Consider the following 16,864-nt stretch of genomic DNA (forward strand, 5'->3'; position numbering starts at 1 on the left):
CAGCCGCGACAGGAGCTCCTCCTCCTCTGCTCACCTTTGGGAAACGCAGCACGGGGAGGGGCGGAGGTTTGGCTTTGGATAGGAGCCGAGTCACAGGGGGAGGAGCCTCAGGTCGAGGGGTTTCCTGGACCACGGGTGGAGGTGCAGGGTTTTTGACTGGAGGAGGCGGAGCTTCAACACCCGAGGAACTGAAGGAGAAGTCTGTGTCACAGTCGGCTGCAGTGAGAGGGCGGAGAAGCGTTAAAATCTGAAGGTGCAGAGAAACGTGAACTAAAACATTTAACGATCGACGATCACAAACGAACAAACGCCTCACAGGTAGCTGACGACCACGAGGCATGTCTGGTAGTCTTGTCGTCCTCGTCGCCGTCTCCTCCCATCCTGCTGGACATGCCGCTGTTCCCAGAATCCACCGGACTGCTGCTCAGCGACATCACCAACGACGTCATACCTGTGATGGGAGGGGCTTTTTTCAAGGCAGATGTGGTGGCTGAATCCTGCTGTGAAATTAAAATGGAGGAAGGTGAAGATCTTTAATCTTAAAATTACGTGTTATTGAAAAACATAAACTGTTCGATATTCAAAGATCCGGACTGCAGGTGTAATCTCTGCCAGCAGGAGGCGCTGTTTAAACACACCTTCCCATCAGCTGTGTTTGTGGCTGGCTTCTTATTGGACGTTTCAGATGCCTGGGGGTCAACCTCCTCTTCAATCACTTCTTTCTGGTGTTTGAGCTTTTCCTCCTCCAGGCGGCGCCGTTTCTCCCGCTGGCGCTTTATGGCCGTCACCCGGTATCTGATCGCCTTGGCAATCACCTTATAGTCTGCGTCGCACACGAACCCCAGCACCACCTGTGACACAGAGACACAGGTAAGACCACCTGCCAACTGGTGTCATGGTGTGATGCCACCTGTGCGGCGGTGCGGGTACCATCTCCTGAGCCACCTCCTCGGGGACGTCCTTGTACAGCTCGAACACGAACTCTATGGCGTTATGGTCTTTATATTTGCCACAAAGCTTCTTGTTGTCGTCCATCCGCAGCCAGAGTTTCAGCGACGTCTTCGAACCATCGTCTTCTTCTGCCAGTTCCACGTGGACGCCCAGCTTCTCCTGGAAGAACCGGTGATCCAGCAGGTCCTGAACTGTGAACCTGAAGGCCAGAAAGACAAACAAACACTGAGTTTTCCTGCTGTTACCACAGGCCGTGAACTGCCCACAAACTCGTGGCATTACCTCTCGCTGCTCTTGGTGCGGATGCAGCCCTCAATGATCTCCCTCAGCTCTGGGATGGTCACTTTGGAAAAACTCTCTGGTTTGATTCCCTGAGAGACAAACAGGAAGTCAAAAATCTGGGCATGAGGACATGAAGTAAAACGCGCTAAGCGAGGGCGGGGCCTTACACTGGTGACCTTGCGGTAGATCTGGCCAGCGTTCTGACACTCAGAGTATGGATACTCGGAGGTCGCCATCTCCAGGATGCACATGCCGAAGGCGTAAATGTCCACGGCCTCGTCGTACTTCTCCTCATACATCTCTGGAGCCATGAACTCTGGAGTTCCTGAATGCACCACCAGAAAAACCATGAAGCAGCTTTTTGGGCCCACTGACTTTCTGAGGTCATGGAGGGTTACAGACTGTCTCTTACCAATCACACTCTTAGCGAACGAGGCCTTCTTGAGTGTGGCGAGGCCCAGATCTCCGATCTTGACGGAGGCCGTGGGCCCGGTGATGAAGATGTTGTCACACTTGAGGTCTCGGTGAATGATCGGGGGGCAGCGTGAGTGCAGGAAGTGAAGCCCCTTTAGGATCTGGAGGCTCCAACGCTGCAGCAGCTTCAGTTTCATCTGACGGAACCTGCGCAGGTACCTGGACGAGTTTAAAGAAAGACAGACGAGATCCAAGAAGTCAAATTAGGATCAATAAATAATTAGAATAATAACTTTATCTAAATAGCACTTTTCAAAACACGGGGTTACAAAGCGCAGCTGGACACTGATGATAAGTGTACATGTTAAAACTTACAGACATTCATTCAACGCGTGGTTTCAAACTGCGTCAACAAATGAAGGGGAATGAATTAAGGAAACGCTAACCTATAAAAATGAGTTTTCAGCATTCACTAAAACACAAAGTCAGCCAACCTGATAGTCTGAGGAAGGCTGTCCCACAGCCTACAAACTGCGATCATCTCTGGTTTTAAAATCAGAGGGAGGGACAGTCAGAAGGCCCTGATTGGACGATCGGAGAGGCGGGCTGATCAGGTGTTAGAAGCTCAGCTACATAAGCAGGGCCCATCCATGTAGAGCCTTATATGTCAATAACACAATCTTAAATCTGAATTATACTGGAAGCCAGTGAACGGAGGCAGGGATTGGTGTGATATGGTGTGATTGGTGTGATATGTGACTGATAGCTGGTTTTCTGCATTCACACACACATGCACACACTGGTGATGGCAGCTACATTGTAGCCACAGCCGCCCTGGGGCGCACTGACAGAGTCACTGATATCTGAAAAATTAGTTGTTGATGTACTACGGTGAGAATCAGCATCAAGTTCCCAAATACAGAGTGTTGAGGAACTACAGAAGAACCAAATGTTCTGGTTCTGGACTCACATCTTGAGGGTCCCGGACGTCATGAGCTCCGTCACCAGGATGGTGCATTTGTGTCCCTTCAGCGTCGACTTCCAAGAGTCGTAGAATCGGACGATGTTGGGATGCTGCAGAGCTTTCAGCATCTCCACCTCCTCGTTGAAGCGCTGACGCTCGGCCTTGTTCAGACGGTGAGTCTGTTACGACACGAACACATGAACATTTCCAATCATTCGCTCGTCCGTGAATTCAGAGATCAGATCGGCAAAAAACTCCCTGAAAAGCCTTCAGCTGATCCAAAATGCTGCAGCAAGAGTCCTGACAGGGACTAGAAAGAGAGAGCAGATTTCTCCTGTTTTGGCTTCCTGTTAAATCCAGAATTGAATTCAAAATCCTGCTCCTCACATACAAGGTCTTAAATAATCAGGCCCCATCTTATCTGAATGACCTTGTAGTACCATATCACCCTATTAGAGCACTTGGCTCTCGCTCTGCAGGCCTACTTGTTGTTCCTAGAGTATTTAAAAGTAGAATGGGAGGCAGAGCCTTCAGTTTTCAGGCCCCTCTTCTGTGGAACCAGCTTCCAGTTTGGATTCAGGAGACAGACACTATCTCTACTTTCAAGATTAGGCTTCAAACTTTCCTTTTTGCTAAAGCATATAGTTAGGGCTGGACCAGGTGACCCTGAATCCTCCCTTAGTTATGCTGCAATAGACGTAGGCTGCCGGGGGATTCCCATGATGCATTGAGGTTTTCTTTTCCAGTCACCTTTCTCACTCACTATGTGTTAACAGACCTCTCTGCATTGAATCATATCTGTTATTAACCTCTGTCTCTCTTCCACAGCATGTCTTTATCCTGTCTTCCTTCTCTCACACCAACCAATCACAGCAGATGGCCCCGCCCCTCCCTGAGCCTGGTTCTGCTGGAGGTTTCTTCCTGTTAAAAGGGAGTTTTTCCTTCCCACTGTTGCCAAAGTGCTGCTCATAGGGGTCATATGATTGTTGGGTTTTTCTCTGTATCTATGAAGCGCCTTGAGGCGACTTATGTTGTGATTTGGCGCTATATAAATAAAATTGAATTGAATTGAATTGAATTGAATCAATGAGGCGGCTCTGACGCAGCTTCGCTGTGAAGGACGCTGAGCCCTCGTACACTAACAGATCTGCTGACAGGACAACATACGCTTCTCACATCACTGCAGAGCATGATGGGAAACCAGCACCAAACACACACACGCCGTCTGTACGACGCGTTTCTTTGGTGTATATTTAATTTTTCTGGTTCACACACACAAGAGCTGTGGCACCAGTCTAACCATTAAACAGACATCAAATCGCACCAAGACATACAATTCAAAAAGTCAAATAAATTACACGCAGATTCAGATACTGAAAAGCAGTAAACTAAAAATACAATATTACAACAAAATAAATAAATGGGACAAGAATACATTTAAAAGGAATAAACTCACAATAAATAAATAAAGTAATTAAAATAATAAAAATACAGTTAGAAATATAAAACAAAATGAATGATACAGGAACAATAAAAGTCATAAGATTTAATTAAACATTTACAAATAAAATAAATGAAATATTTAATGAAATAAAAAATAAAGAACATGTAAATGCTGATTTTAAACCTTCTTGTTTAGACACTGGAGGTTACACGCGTAACCCTGGCTCTGCGTCACAATCAATCTACTCACCACGATTTTCACAATAAAAGCATGAAAATAAAGGACCACTAAGAAAATGTTTATTTGTGTGTGATCTCAGAAGCTGACCAATCACAGGTGAGCACGAAGGCCAGGTGAGAGTGCCTGTAATAATGACCATAAACACAAAGCAGGAAGTTCAGCACAGAGTTGATCTTTGACCTCTTTGCCCTGTGTGTGTGTGTGTGTGTGTGTGTGTGTGTGTGTGTTATCAACAGCCAGCAGCTGTCCGTCCAATCAGATACTGTGTACGGTACAACAACGCGCTGAGTCACTGTTAACCCTTTATCACACACGTGCTGGTCTATGTGTCCTTGAGAGGACCGGGCCCCGTGTGTTTTTCACTCTATTAAAGATGAGACGAGAGGACGAAGGACGAGGAAGACAATGGTTTTTGTTGAGCCTGACTGAAGTAGGAGCTTTAAATCAGTCATAAAGTGTTTTATAACCTCACACATAAATTCCTCAGGACAGTCCCTTCGTATTAAACTTCATGCTGTCCTGACTCAGAGCTGAACCTTAAACCACAGACGCTCTCATAAAAACCTAAAAAGACAAACAAACCAACCTTACACTGATCTGGTCTGGGACCAGAGGTCTGCAGGCTCTGATGAAACCCGGTGTGTGACACTCAGCTGTGTGATATTCAGCTCAGCAGGTTTGCATAAACGTTCACTGAGGGGAGAGTCAGTGCTGCTCTGACATGACTGTGCACAGCTGTCCTGCCTGCATGTGTGCAGCAAACGTGTGCTCAGCCTTCATGGCTGTGAGCATGCTGCTCCTTTACTCACAGTCTGAGTAACAGCCAACAGGGGCACGCTCCAGCAGACACAGTGGACTCTTCCATTCACACAGCAGATGTGAACCACAGCCTGAGATTAAAGGAAAGAGACACGGTGACGTGGAGTTCCACCTGGCTGTCACATCACAGTCACTCTCAGTGTCATTGATCTTTCTGAGGTAACTTCACTAATTCCTCCAAACCATCAACGAGCCCATTCCTACAAGACTGCTGGGAGAAGTCCTGCCATTAGAAAGCAGAGCTCTGCCTCCGTGTACACACCTGTGCTCATAGTCCCAGACACACCTGAGCGATACGGACGCTCTGTACCTGAGGACAGCGAGGGGCGTGGCACCTGGATGTGGAAACATCTGTGTGAGCTGTAAATGCTTTGACATTTGTCTTGTTGTGTGAGTCTACCGGAGGTCACTGAGGGTAACAGCCAATCACAGCAGACTTTACATTCACAACCATGAGGATGATTTCATGAAACTGATGTGCTGCACGCCACCTCTGCCCCCTCGTCACACTTTCGCATCCACAGCACCTTTACTACAACAGCACTGACAGAAATACACGGTTTACTTTCAGAGGAACAGGTTTTCTTACTGCAGCGCAGTGAAGCTCTGATATTTACTGTGAGGTCGGAGCAGGTCATGATGGTGACACGAGCGCTCCTACAGACTCAGGATTCAATCGCGTTCACAACGACACGCTGCTGACGTCTCTGACTCGCTTGGAACCGATCTTTGACCTTTACTGTGAAACACTTAAGTATCTGTATCAAGCCTCCATGGAGAATCCTGGCTGACCTGTGACCTCTCAGGAAGTCTCATTTAGGTTCAAAGTTACTTTATTTAGACTTTACAGAGAAATGATGGCGTTTGTCGTCACAAAACACACCTATGTGAACCTGACACACACATGTTTGGTCATCAGGCACGATGAGTCTAATACAACAGTTCTTATTAAGTTGAGTGAGAGGAACAAAGCTGTTTCCATAACGCCTCGCCCTGCATCCCGCAGAGGATGGAGCCATTATTAGAAGTGATAAATCCTCTGCACCTGTTTAGAGTCCAGGGAGGCTAAACAGGCTGCGACTCACCTGTCAGACGGCAGAGGTCTGACCGAACCATGCCACCAAACGAGTCAAATCAGAAACAATCAAATGATTACAGGGAGTGCAGAATTATTAGGCAAGTTGTATTTCTGAGGAATAATGTTATTATTGAACAACAACCATGTTGTCAATGAACCCAAAAAACTCATTAATATCAAAGCTGAATGTTTTTGGAAGTAGTTTTTAGTTTGTTTTTAGTTTTAGCTATTTTAGGGGGATATCTGTGTGTGCAGGTGACTATTACTGTGCAGAATTATTAGGCAACTTAACAAAAACAAATATATACCCATTTCAATTATCTTGGACGCGTGTGATGGAGCATTGTCCTGCATGAAAATCATGTTTTTCTTGAAGGATGCAGACTTCTTCCTGTACCACTGCTTGAAGAAGGTGTCTTCCAGAAACTGGCAGTAGGACTGGGAGTTGAGCTTGACTCCATCCTCAACCCGAAAAGGCCCCACAAGCTCATCTTTGATGATACCAGCCCAAACCAGTACTCCACCTCCACCTTGCTGGCGTCTGAGTGGGACTGGAGCTCTCTGCCCTTTACCAATCCAGCCACGGGCCCATCCATCTGGCCCATCAAGACTCACTCTCATTTCATCAGTCCATAAAACCTTAGAAAAACCAGTCTTGAGATATTTCTTGGCCCAGTCTTGACGTTTCAGCTTGTGTGTCTTGTTCAGTGGTGGTCGTCTTTCAGCCTTTCTTACCTTGGCCATGTCTCTGAGTATTGCACACCTTGTGCTTTTGGGCACTCCAGTGATGTTGCAGCTCTGAAATATGGCCAAACTGGTGGCAAGTGGCATCTTGGCAGCTGCACGCTTGACTTTTCTCAGTTCATGGGCAGTTATTTTGCGCCTTGGTTTTTCCACACGCTTCTTGCGACCCTGTTGACTATTTTGAATGAAACGCTTGATTGTTCGATGATCACGCTTCAGAAGCTTTGCAATTTTGAGACTGCTGCATCCCTCTGCAAGATATCTCACTATTTTTGACTTTTCTGAGCCTGTCAAGTCCTTCTTTTGACCCATTTTGCCAAAGGAAAGGACGTTGCCTAATAATTATGCACACCTGATATAGGGTGTTGATGTCATTAGACCACACCCCTTCTCATTACAGAGATGCACATCACCTAATATGCTTAATTGGTAGTAGGCTTTCCAGCCTATACAGCTTGGAGTAAGACAACATGCATGAAGAGGATGATGTGGACAAAATACTCATTTGCCTAATAATTCTGCACTCCCTGTATTATTATTATTTATTAAACGTGACAAACTTCATCTAATATTCTCTGTTAGACGGTATCAGGAAGTGACACGATGCAAACAGGCAGACAGAAAGATGAGAAACACTGGATTCCTCAGCAGCTGTGCTGGCAGAGTTTAAACAGGTCTGTTTTCATCCACCTGCTACAAGTTTATTAACACTTTAACTGGATTATTCTGACAGAACGAGCTCACAGATGAGTAAAGCGCTGCAGTGTTTGGGAGTATGTGGCGTCTACAGCTGCTGATAACGGTGAAGGTAAAGTTGGGAGGCAAACCCATCGAAGCTCACCTCCGTTTATCTCACAGGCGTGCCGCGCCCTTCGGCAGTATCTATGGGCGTCTCCGGCCGCCAGCTTGCTTTCAGTTAAACAGAACCAGCTCGTCTAACGTCGTTTCACACCAAACGCCGAGCAAAGCTTCGCCTCGTGTTGCTCGCACGTTTACAGTCGCCGGTCTGTTTGTGGACACAAATGTTCACCTGTGACGACCAGCGAAAGAACAACCGTTTGTCCACAAACAGGGAGACGTCTTCACCTGGCCGCGGCGAGCTGGCACCGACACCTGCTCAGACTGAACGCCGCAGGAGGAGCACCCCGCGACCCCGACCCTGGACCTCGCTCTGACTGACGATAGCCTTAGTTTGATGCTCTCAGCAGTGCCGCGCTTTTTTGGGGAGTTATTGCAGAAATGCATCTTGGGAGTTGTGGCCAATCATGTTCCTGTTAGTTTTACAGATGGGTCACTGTCAGAAGGCGTGCTCATTAGTGCCGGTGTGTGAACTCATGTCGATGATGATGATGATGAAGAGTCTGAGAGCGTGCAGCTCGCTCAGCCCTGAGGACGGAGGCGCGTCCTCGCAGACACAAACTCAGGTGTGTTAAACATTTACCAAACCTAAAGGTCCTCATTCTGAGCCAATCAGAGCTCACGGTCTGAGGCATCAGCCAATAAAAGCATAAAACCGACCTCAGAGCTCAAACACACAAACTGACCTGAGATAAGAAACAAACAAGTACAAAAAAACGATTATTGTTGTTTAGTAAATAATAAAAACAAATCTTTACTTTTACCACTATTACTGTGTGTGTGTGTGTGTGTGTCTGTGTGTGTGTGTGTGTGTGTGTGACTGTGTCTGTGTGTGTGTGTGTGTGTGTGTGACTGTGTCTGTGTGTGTGTGTGTGTGTGCATGTGTGTGTGTGTTACCTGCAGCTCACACCAGGCCACCTCCACCGTGGTCTCGGTGTCGAGTCCTTTGTAAACCGCCTTAAAGGATCCTCGTCCGATCTCGATGTCGAACTTGAGGAATCGTCCATCGGGCGATGAAGCTACCGCCTGTGTCTCTGCTTCGTCGCGCTCTTCCTCCTTCTGTTGCCATGGTAACACCTCCCTGTTTGACAGCACCGCGGCCGCCTCCTCCCCAGAGTCCGAGCTGCCGTCCTGAGGCTTAACCGCAGCATCTGATTGGCTGGCGGGGTCGTCCTTCGATGTGGTCACGTCCGACTCCTCTTCATTCTCTTGTTGTTTTTCTTCTTCAGGTCTTTTTTTGCTGTCGCTGTCAGGGGTCCAAGGCAGCATCCTCCACCTGTGTCAGCTGACTGGTGGTGATGTCTGAGTAGGAGGAGCTGTGGGAGGGTCGATGGAGACACGAGATGTTAAACATCACCATGACGACACACCAACATACAACAACTGCATAACCTGAGCGTCACACAACATACGACCTGATGAATCGGTGCAGCATCGACTCATTTAAACTTGTTGATCCGATCAGTATCAGAGGGCGTTAATGAAAAGAATAACAGGTGCAGGGGCAGCAACGACACACCCCCTGAAACAGGAAACAGGTGGAGGTCGCTGACACTTCCCCTCCTCATCTGACTGCTTTTCACCAGATGTGCATCTGGCTGGGGTCAGCGTGAGGCCATACCTGCAGCCTATAAAGGGCGTCCGTCACTTCCACTTAACCCACCAGCAGGACCAGTATCTGCTCCTCTGTGTAAGGATGAGCTCTGCCGGAGCCACAACATGACCTCCAGCAAGAACACTCTGAGCACCGTCACAGACTCCATGAGGGTGGCCCGAGGGCCCGATGTGAGCCCTGTGCTCCTGCCCAGCACCGTGGAGCCTGACGGGCATGTGCCACAGAGTACCAGAGCTGCCCTGTGCTTCTCACAGATGTGTGAGCAGCTTCAGCCTGAGCACACGTGACAGACGTGAAGGGTCAGGAGAAGCTGAGGAGAACGCTACGCTGCCTGTAACATCGTTCAGAGACTTGATGGCAGATCAGTGATGGTCGGGGGAGGCGTATCCACGGAGGGACACCGGTGTAGCGGGTCCTGTGTTCCTCTGGTGGAAGACGTGTGGAGGACGAAGGACGTGACGGGCCCACACGCTCGTCTGACCTAAAGCTTGCAGAACATCCGGGACATGATGTCTGTACCTCAGACAGGAGCTCAGACCGGGTCCAGATCTGAGAGGAGGTCCTTTAGCACGCGCTCGCCCCGACGTTATCATCATGTACATAAAACACGAGGCCACACAAACTACTCACTTGGTTTTACTTTGGTCTGATTTTTTAAAGAAACTTCACTGAAGTTTTATATACATACATACATATATATATAGTATATATACTATATATATATGTATGTATATATAGTATATATACATATATATGTATATATATATATGTATATATACATATATATGTATATATACATATATATGTATATATGTATATATACATATATACATATATACATATATATATGTATGTATGTATATATAGTATTTATATACATACATACATATATAGTATTTATATACATATATATATATATATATATATATATATATATATATATATATATATATATATATATATGTATGTATGTATGTATGTATGTATATATACATATATATATATGTATATATACATATATATATATACTATATATATATGTATGTATGTACATAAATACTATATATGTATGTATGTATATAAATACTATATATACATACATACATATATAGTATTTATATACATACATATACTATATATATGTATGTATATAAAAAATGTTACTGATTTTGTTTTCTGCGTAAATCAAGTAAATAAAGTTTATTCGTATTTCGTTTTGATATTCTACTTTTTAAAGCACCTGTTTTAAAATGTTTGAAGCACAAAGGAAGTTGTTTACTTCATAAACTATAATACAGTGTGTGTGTGTGTGTGTGTGTGTGTGGTACTCACGCTGTGTGTGCAGCAGCGGTCACTTCATCAGTCTGACGCCGCAGAAGCAGAAACAGAACAGCAGGTGTTTCAGAGCCGGACTCTGGAAACAGCTTCTCGGAGCACATACGTCATTTCTGCACAGGCTGCACGCGCTGCAGAAAGAGAGTGTGAGCACGAGCTCTATCAGCACAGCACAGGCGGCACGAAGTGCATGAAGCCCCGCCCACCGGACACCTGTCACCTGCCTGATAGAAACAGGAAGCGAACCAGCCCCCGGGCACTGTGTGAGTACTGACATAAGTACTGCATGTGCTACCAACACGGAGTGCCTGCAGTACTCGGAGCCATGGCTCAGTATTATTGAATAACACACGTTGGATCGGTATTTAATTAGTCCGCGTGCTCGTGAAGGATGATTTTAGTGCCGTCAGTCGCTCGGTGAAGTCGCGATGAACACACTCGCTCTGCTCAGTGAAAAGTTGCTGGTTTGATTCCAGCCAGAGAGTCTGGGTCTCGGCAGGAAGGCCAGTGCAGAGCGCCCCCTCGTGGTCGTGTTTATGTCGCTGAAGGTTTTCACTCTGATGATTTTATAGTTGAGATCTAATAAAGAAAACTGAAGGTAAAATGATTTTAACGGTAAAATAAGGGACAGAAACGTGATGACGCTGTTAGTATAAGAGCAAAGTGAAACTAGTGATAGTGTTAGGCAATCGATTGTGTTATGGATTTATTTGCATTTGTTTATTGAGTTTCTCACGGGTGTTTTTATAAAACCACACTGACGTCATTTATTCATTTCTTTAATTATGTTTTTTTTCTAACAGATTTTTTTTCTTACAGTTTTTCCCTCCGTGGGGTCACGTGACGTTGTTTCTGGTGGGCGGCAGTTTTCCTGTCGTTTATTTATTTGACTGTATTTATTATTTCGTTTGTGGGCGGAGCTTCGTCTTCAGTCGCTGCCCTGTCAGAGCTGTTCGTCTGTGTCTGGAGCAGCAGCATGTGAGTACAGCCCTGCTGTTGTTTGTTTGTTTGTTTGTTTGTTTGTTTGTTTGTTTGTTTGTTTGTGCAGTCACAGATCGGTTTCTGGCTTTTTAGGATGCGTCTCCATGGTAACAGTCTTGCTTCAAACCAAAAAGCTCTGAAACATTTGGGATGTGAGCAGCACTGACAGCTGCACAGCTTAGTGGAGATACAAGGTTAGCATGGAGGTAAATATCATGACAGCACTGAGAGTGGGTCCACAGAGGTGGTGATGGAGCTGAAACAGGGTTTAGAATAATATTAAAATAATACTGTATAATAATAACACCAACAATAATAATAATATAATAATATTGTTGCTAATTTTACATTTGTGGGTGAAGACTTTGTTCTGAGCAGATCAAACATGAAACAAAGGCGCGTGCGTCCTGTCAGCGTGCGACAGCCCCGTTTCCTGTCCGTGCGGTCAGACCAGAGCGCTCTGATCTCTGATGTTTGTTTGGTGATGTCACAGAGGACCAGTCCTCTGGATGTGTCTGTGCTTCGGCCTGTTGTCTGAACTAAAACGTTTGACCTCAAATAAAACAGGAGTAAACGTCTGACACAGGGAAGGCGAGCACGCCGCCGGCCTCCATCACTGACCTACAGTCAGCTTTAGTCTGTGATCCCATGCCAACATCAAACTGAAGTCTGGGCCGGGATGTGATCAGGATGCAGTGCGGCTGGGTCAGGGTCACACCTGAGTCAGGACCCTGTCAGGGAGGGGCTTGAACGGTTTCCATGGCCACACATTATATCAGCGTTACAGGAGCGTGACGCTTTATGTTCAAATAATGATGATAAATATTGATGAATACAAAAACACATTTGTGGTCTGTCATGTGACTGCTGTGAAGCGTTGCTCACGACCTCAGCACAGGTGATGATGATGATGATGATGATGAACTCACTGCAGCTGTTACAGTACACTGAGTGTGAGGCTTCTGAGTGGGTGGAGGAGCTCAAGTGTTGGGCTGTGTTCACAGTGAGCGTGGATGGATGTAGTCCTGCGGTCAGCTGGAGGTCACTTCACTGTAATCCTGTCAGTTTCTTATCAACAACAGTTCACTACTGAAAGAGCACAACAGGCTTTTATTGTGAAAGGCAAGGACAGGAAGAGTCCTTTTGAATAGAAAACACTGAGGAAGAGGAGTCACATGACAGGATGACAGAATTCCTCCTTTTACATGAGTGCTGAGACAACAGGAAGTTTGAATCTCAGTCAGATTTTTTACCCGGATCAATAAAACATGAACAATGTCACTGATTATTATTGATCTGAGGCTTTATTGATCCAGCTAACAGTAAGAACTCGAATTTGTTGCTGTGAACAAAGGCTACGTTTACCACAGTGATGAAAAGTTTCAAAGTAAAAGCCTCGTCGGTGTAGCGGAGCCCAGAGGAACAGACCAGCAGCTTTAAAGGGTTCGAAGGTTAACTTCTTTTTTCTTCTCTCTTCTTTCTTAATCCCTGTGGGAGGATTTAATCTGATAATCTGCTCATTTCCTCGTTGGCTTCATGAATCCGTCTCCTTTATCTTCTTCTCATCCCTTTATTCTCCTCCTCCTCACTCTGTGTAATCCCCGCCTTAATCTTTTGTTTTCCTGCTGTTTTGTTACAACATTGTTTTATTCCAGAAACTTCCTCTCCCGGCGCCTGATATCAGTAACGAGTGTTAACAACAAGTTAATAATGATTATTGATCAGCTGACCGTGATGGTGTGTTTCTGACGTCTGAGTCTTTATTCCAACAAGCATCAGTGTGAGGACTGGAGTCTGCAGGGGGCACCGCTGAACTTTGAACTGTTTTTCTGCAGACAGGCTCCACCCCCGGCTCCCTGCTGCTTACACCGAGTCAAAATGGCCGCCAGCAGCTGAACATGTGACAGGAAGTTAAAGTAACAAGTCGACTCTGTGATCATCATGTCCCACGCCAAGCACCTGCTGCCGATGCCTTCCACTGTGGTGGATGTTTCACTGCAGAGGATGCCCCGCCTCCTTTTTCTTCTTCTTCTGGTGTTCACGTCACTCAGCCTGGTGTCGGCCACATCACCGCTCACTGTGGCATTGTGGCGTCGTGGCAACCGAGTCTCCACTATCAGCGCCTGCCACCGACTGGAGACAGCAGACGGAGGACTGACGGTCCGCTGCAGTGGACTCAGACTGACCCAGGTGTGTGTGTGTCTGTGTGCGTGCGTGTGCGTGTGCGGCTGCTTTTCCTAGCTTCAGGTGGACTTTAGCCTCTGAATGACCTGTGAAAACCTCCAACCCGAGAATGAAACTACCCCTGACTTTAAGTTCTCAGGCAGGATGAGGATGTTCTTTAAGCTTTAGCAGACAGCATCCGTGCGCTCACAGTATCCAGGTGTGTTTGTGCGCTCAGGTACCCATCGGCCTGCCGAACCGCACCACTCATCTGTTTCTGAATAAAAACCTGCTGACCTCTCTGGCGGCCGACACGTTCTCCAGTCTGTTCCTGCTCGATGAGCTCGACCTGTCACATAACCAGGTAGTGAACAGCTCTTCATACCAGTTTAGAGTATGCACCAGTTTAATACCAGTAAGACACAGCAGGATCATACTGTTTCGCCCTCCTCAGCTCTCCTCACTTGAAGACGGTTGTTTCCGTGGGTTGGACTCGCTTACTTTCTTGGACCTGTCGTACAACCGCCTGTCCACGCTGGAGCTGCCGGTGCTCGGCGGTCTGCAGATTGAGGCCAACCTCACACATAACCCCTGGCACTGTGACTGCAGGATGGAGGTGTGCACAGATGCAATGATGTGTGTTTGTAGTTCACACAAAGTCATTACAACTTTCTGTTTGTGTTTAGATGTCCATGCCTCAGTTGGATCTGGACCCGACCTCACTAGCAGAAGTTGTCTGTGCAACCTCTGATCTCCCAAACCTCGGTAAGCTTTCTCTCAGCAGATGTGCTGAACAAAGAACACACAACACATCATTTTTCCTTCTTTTGTACCATTTTGTTCTTTACTTTTGGCTACACACTGATTTATGGTCTGACACTGTGTGATGTGGTGTTACAGGAGCTGTCGGGATACCACTGGTTGTGCTGATGGAGGACTGGGATCTGTGTTTGTCTGTGAGGAGAACCACTGATGTGGTGACACTCGTCACCATGTTCCTCTGGCTCTTCATGCTCATCTGCTACCTGGCCTACTACATCCGCCAGAACCAGGCGGTCACACGCCGAAACCTGGAGTACCTGAAGTTACTGGAGAGCAAAAATCCTTATAAACCCAAAAAGACAACTTCATGATGACCTTTTGGAATTCCTGAATGCCTGTCTAGAGTTACCCACAGCTGTGTTTTCCCTCAAAGACATCCGTAATGACTTCCAGAGCAATTTCTTTGCCCACAGTCAAAGGAGCTTGCAAAGAAAAGCATCTGGACTTCTTTAAGTTGCTTGAAGACGTTTCACCTCTCATCCGAGAAGCTTCTTCAGTTCTAAGGTCAAATGGTGGAGAGTCCCAGATATAACCTAGTGGGAGTTTCCCCCCACAGAGGGACAAAAGGACCCCCTGATGATCCTCTAATCGCCTGAGCCAATCAGGGTGTGGGCCCCAATCAGGAGGTGGCTCTTCTGTGTTGTGCCATGCGCTTCACAAGCGCATGGCACAACACAGAAGAGCCACCTCCACAGGACAAGACTCAGCAGTCCATCTGCATCTAAAGGTCAAAGGTCACTCTTTCGAGGATGCCAATGTTCACATTTTGGACAGAGAGGACAGATGGTTTGAAAGAGGAGTGAAAGAAGCATCTATGTCCACTGTGAGCGACCATCTTTGAACAGAGGCGGGGCTTACCACACCAACTCTCTGCCATCTATAATCCAGTTTTGAGATCCCTCCCAGACGCCTTAACACCCACTCACATCCTGGGCCATCTGACCTCAGGAATTCGCATGATAAGGTGGGGCCAGGTTTCACAATGAACACACCCGAAACTCTGGCTGATTGGGACCCACACCCAGTTTCACACCTTGGCTCAGGCGATTAGAGGATCATCAGGGGTCCTTTTGTCCCTCTGTGGGGGGAAACTCCCACTAGGTTTATATCTGGGACTCTCCACCATTTGACCTTAGAACTGAAGAAGCTTCTCGGATGAGAGGTGAAACGTCTTCAAGCAACTTAAAGAAGTCCAGACGCTTTTCTTTACAAGCTCCTTTGACTAAGATGACCTGGATGACTGAGAACCTTCACAGACATTCTTTGCCCACAGGTGCCCACGGGACTCCAGGTACCTTCTGATCAGTTGCTCCCCTCCAAAAGTTACAAAAGCACATAAAGGACTCCCTAATGATGCAATGCAATACCTCACTGACACTCAGCATCTCTAAGGAACCACAAAGCTTCTCTAGAATGTGATCATGTACTTCTAGGTCTTCCTCTGAGAACCCTGTAACCTTCTGAAGCACGTCTTCAGAGTGTCCTGTGAAAGATTTCTACAACATATTCAAGTCCTCCTAGAACCTTCTCAGTCTCTTCACAAGCCCATAAGCCCTTCACAAGGACTCTCAAACTTTCCTGTGACTTCCTTATAGAGACTGTTTGTTCTCCTAGATCGATGTGATCTGAGTTTCTCAGAGATGTCTGATACTAGTTTTCCACCGACATGGTCCCAGTGGTGGTGCAGATCCAGTTTGGTCTTGGTACCTTATCAGAACCAGCCTGGATGACGTCCTTCCTCTAAGTATCGGCTCTGGGGAAAACAACATCAGAAGGACCCCAGCCTGAAGCAAAAAAAACACCGAAACTTTGCGTCTTTACCAACTGTTAGTTTCCACGACACGCTTACCATGTTTTGAAGGAAGGAAGGTTCAGGGCTTAAGCAATCAGCATCATGGGCTCATCCGGTTAGAAGAAGAATAAGCAGCCATCTAATTCAGAATTATTCTCAGGGTTCTCCTTTTATTCTCGAATAAATAAGGCAAAGAAGGAAGGAAACAAAGACACTCATGGACTGCCACAGCTGAAAGAAAACAGGAAAACAGAGATTTAAGTTACTCATTCCCTTAAACAATACATAAAATAAAACCCAAATAGAACCTCACCTCAGCTGCCGCCCCGTGTGGAAGTGAAGAAAGAGTGAGCCAAAAGTGA

At 46.5% G+C, this 16,864-nt stretch overlaps 2 protein-coding genes across 6 annotated transcripts in view; one reads left to right on the top strand and one right to left on the bottom strand.

The window, feature by feature from the left end:
• The window catches only part of LOC146576835 (serine/threonine-protein kinase WNK4-like), a 25,401-nt gene extending 14,395 nt beyond the window's left edge, over window positions 1-11,006 (bottom strand). Inside the window, exons 1-10 of one of the 3 annotated variants that reach the window (XM_085272373.1) lie at window positions 10,742-11,006; window positions 8,692-9,110; window positions 2,618-2,790; window positions 1,646-1,866; window positions 1,401-1,558; window positions 1,234-1,322; window positions 931-1,150; window positions 639-851; window positions 317-500; window positions 35-216 (exon numbers count right to left, since the gene is read on the bottom strand). In XM_085272373.1, coding sequence (XP_085128499.1) covers window positions 35-216; window positions 317-500; window positions 639-851; window positions 931-1,150; window positions 1,234-1,322; window positions 1,401-1,558; window positions 1,646-1,866; window positions 2,618-2,790; window positions 8,692-9,063 — 1,812 coding nt within the window. In that variant the 5' untranslated portion in view covers window positions 9,064-9,110; window positions 10,742-11,006. The remainder of the gene's footprint in view (window positions 1-34; window positions 217-316; window positions 501-638; window positions 852-930; window positions 1,151-1,233; window positions 1,323-1,400; window positions 1,559-1,645; window positions 1,867-2,617; window positions 2,791-8,691; window positions 9,111-10,741) is intronic. The other 2 variants (XM_085272372.1, XM_085272371.1) reach the window with 2 other exon arrangements.
• On the top strand, window positions 10,976-15,146 carry LOC146576836 (leucine-rich repeat-containing protein 3B-like). 3 transcript variants are annotated; one of them, XM_085272377.1, is made up of 7 exons: window positions 10,976-11,007; window positions 11,548-11,722; window positions 13,561-13,915; window positions 14,127-14,252; window positions 14,343-14,504; window positions 14,575-14,653; window positions 14,789-15,146. In XM_085272377.1, the coding sequence occupies exons 3-7, from the start codon at window positions 13,667-13,669 to the stop codon at window positions 15,019-15,021; spliced, it is 849 nt and encodes a 282-aa protein (XP_085128503.1). In that variant the 5' UTR covers window positions 10,976-11,007; window positions 11,548-11,722; window positions 13,561-13,666; the 3' UTR covers window positions 15,022-15,146. The 3 variants fall into 3 exon arrangements, with proteins under 3 accessions (XP_085128503.1, XP_085128501.1, XP_085128500.1); XM_085272375.1 differs by lacking the exon at window positions 10,976-11,007 and having other exon boundaries at window positions 11,082-11,722; XM_085272374.1 differs by lacking the exons at window positions 10,976-11,007; window positions 11,548-11,722 and adding an exon at window positions 12,949-13,176.
• Window positions 15,147-16,864: the final 1,718 nt, after the last annotated feature.

The sequence above is a fragment of the Mchenga conophoros genome, linkage group LG4 (assembly GCF_057382185.1).
Source record: "Mchenga conophoros isolate Kocher_MC1m ecotype Shallow Benthic linkage group LG4, M_conophoros_male_GT1.1, whole genome shotgun sequence".
Lineage (NCBI taxonomy): Eukaryota > Metazoa > Chordata > Actinopteri > Cichliformes > Cichlidae > Mchenga > Mchenga conophoros.

What these genes read in the sequence shown, in the direction of transcription:
- LOC146576836 (XM_085272377.1), top strand. Translation starts at nt 13,667, where the DNA reads ATGTCCCACGCCAAGCACCTGCTGCCGATGCCTTCCACTGTGGTGGAT. An exon ending in GTGGACTCAGACTGACCCAG is followed by an intron (nt 13,916 to 14,126) that starts GTGTGTGTGTGT and finishes TTGTGCGCTCAG; the next exon opens with GTACCCATCGGCCTGCCGAA. An exon ending in CTCTGATCTCCCAAACCTCG is followed by an intron (nt 14,654 to 14,788) that starts GTAAGCTTTCTC and finishes GTGGTGTTACAG; the next exon opens with GAGCTGTCGGGATACCACTG.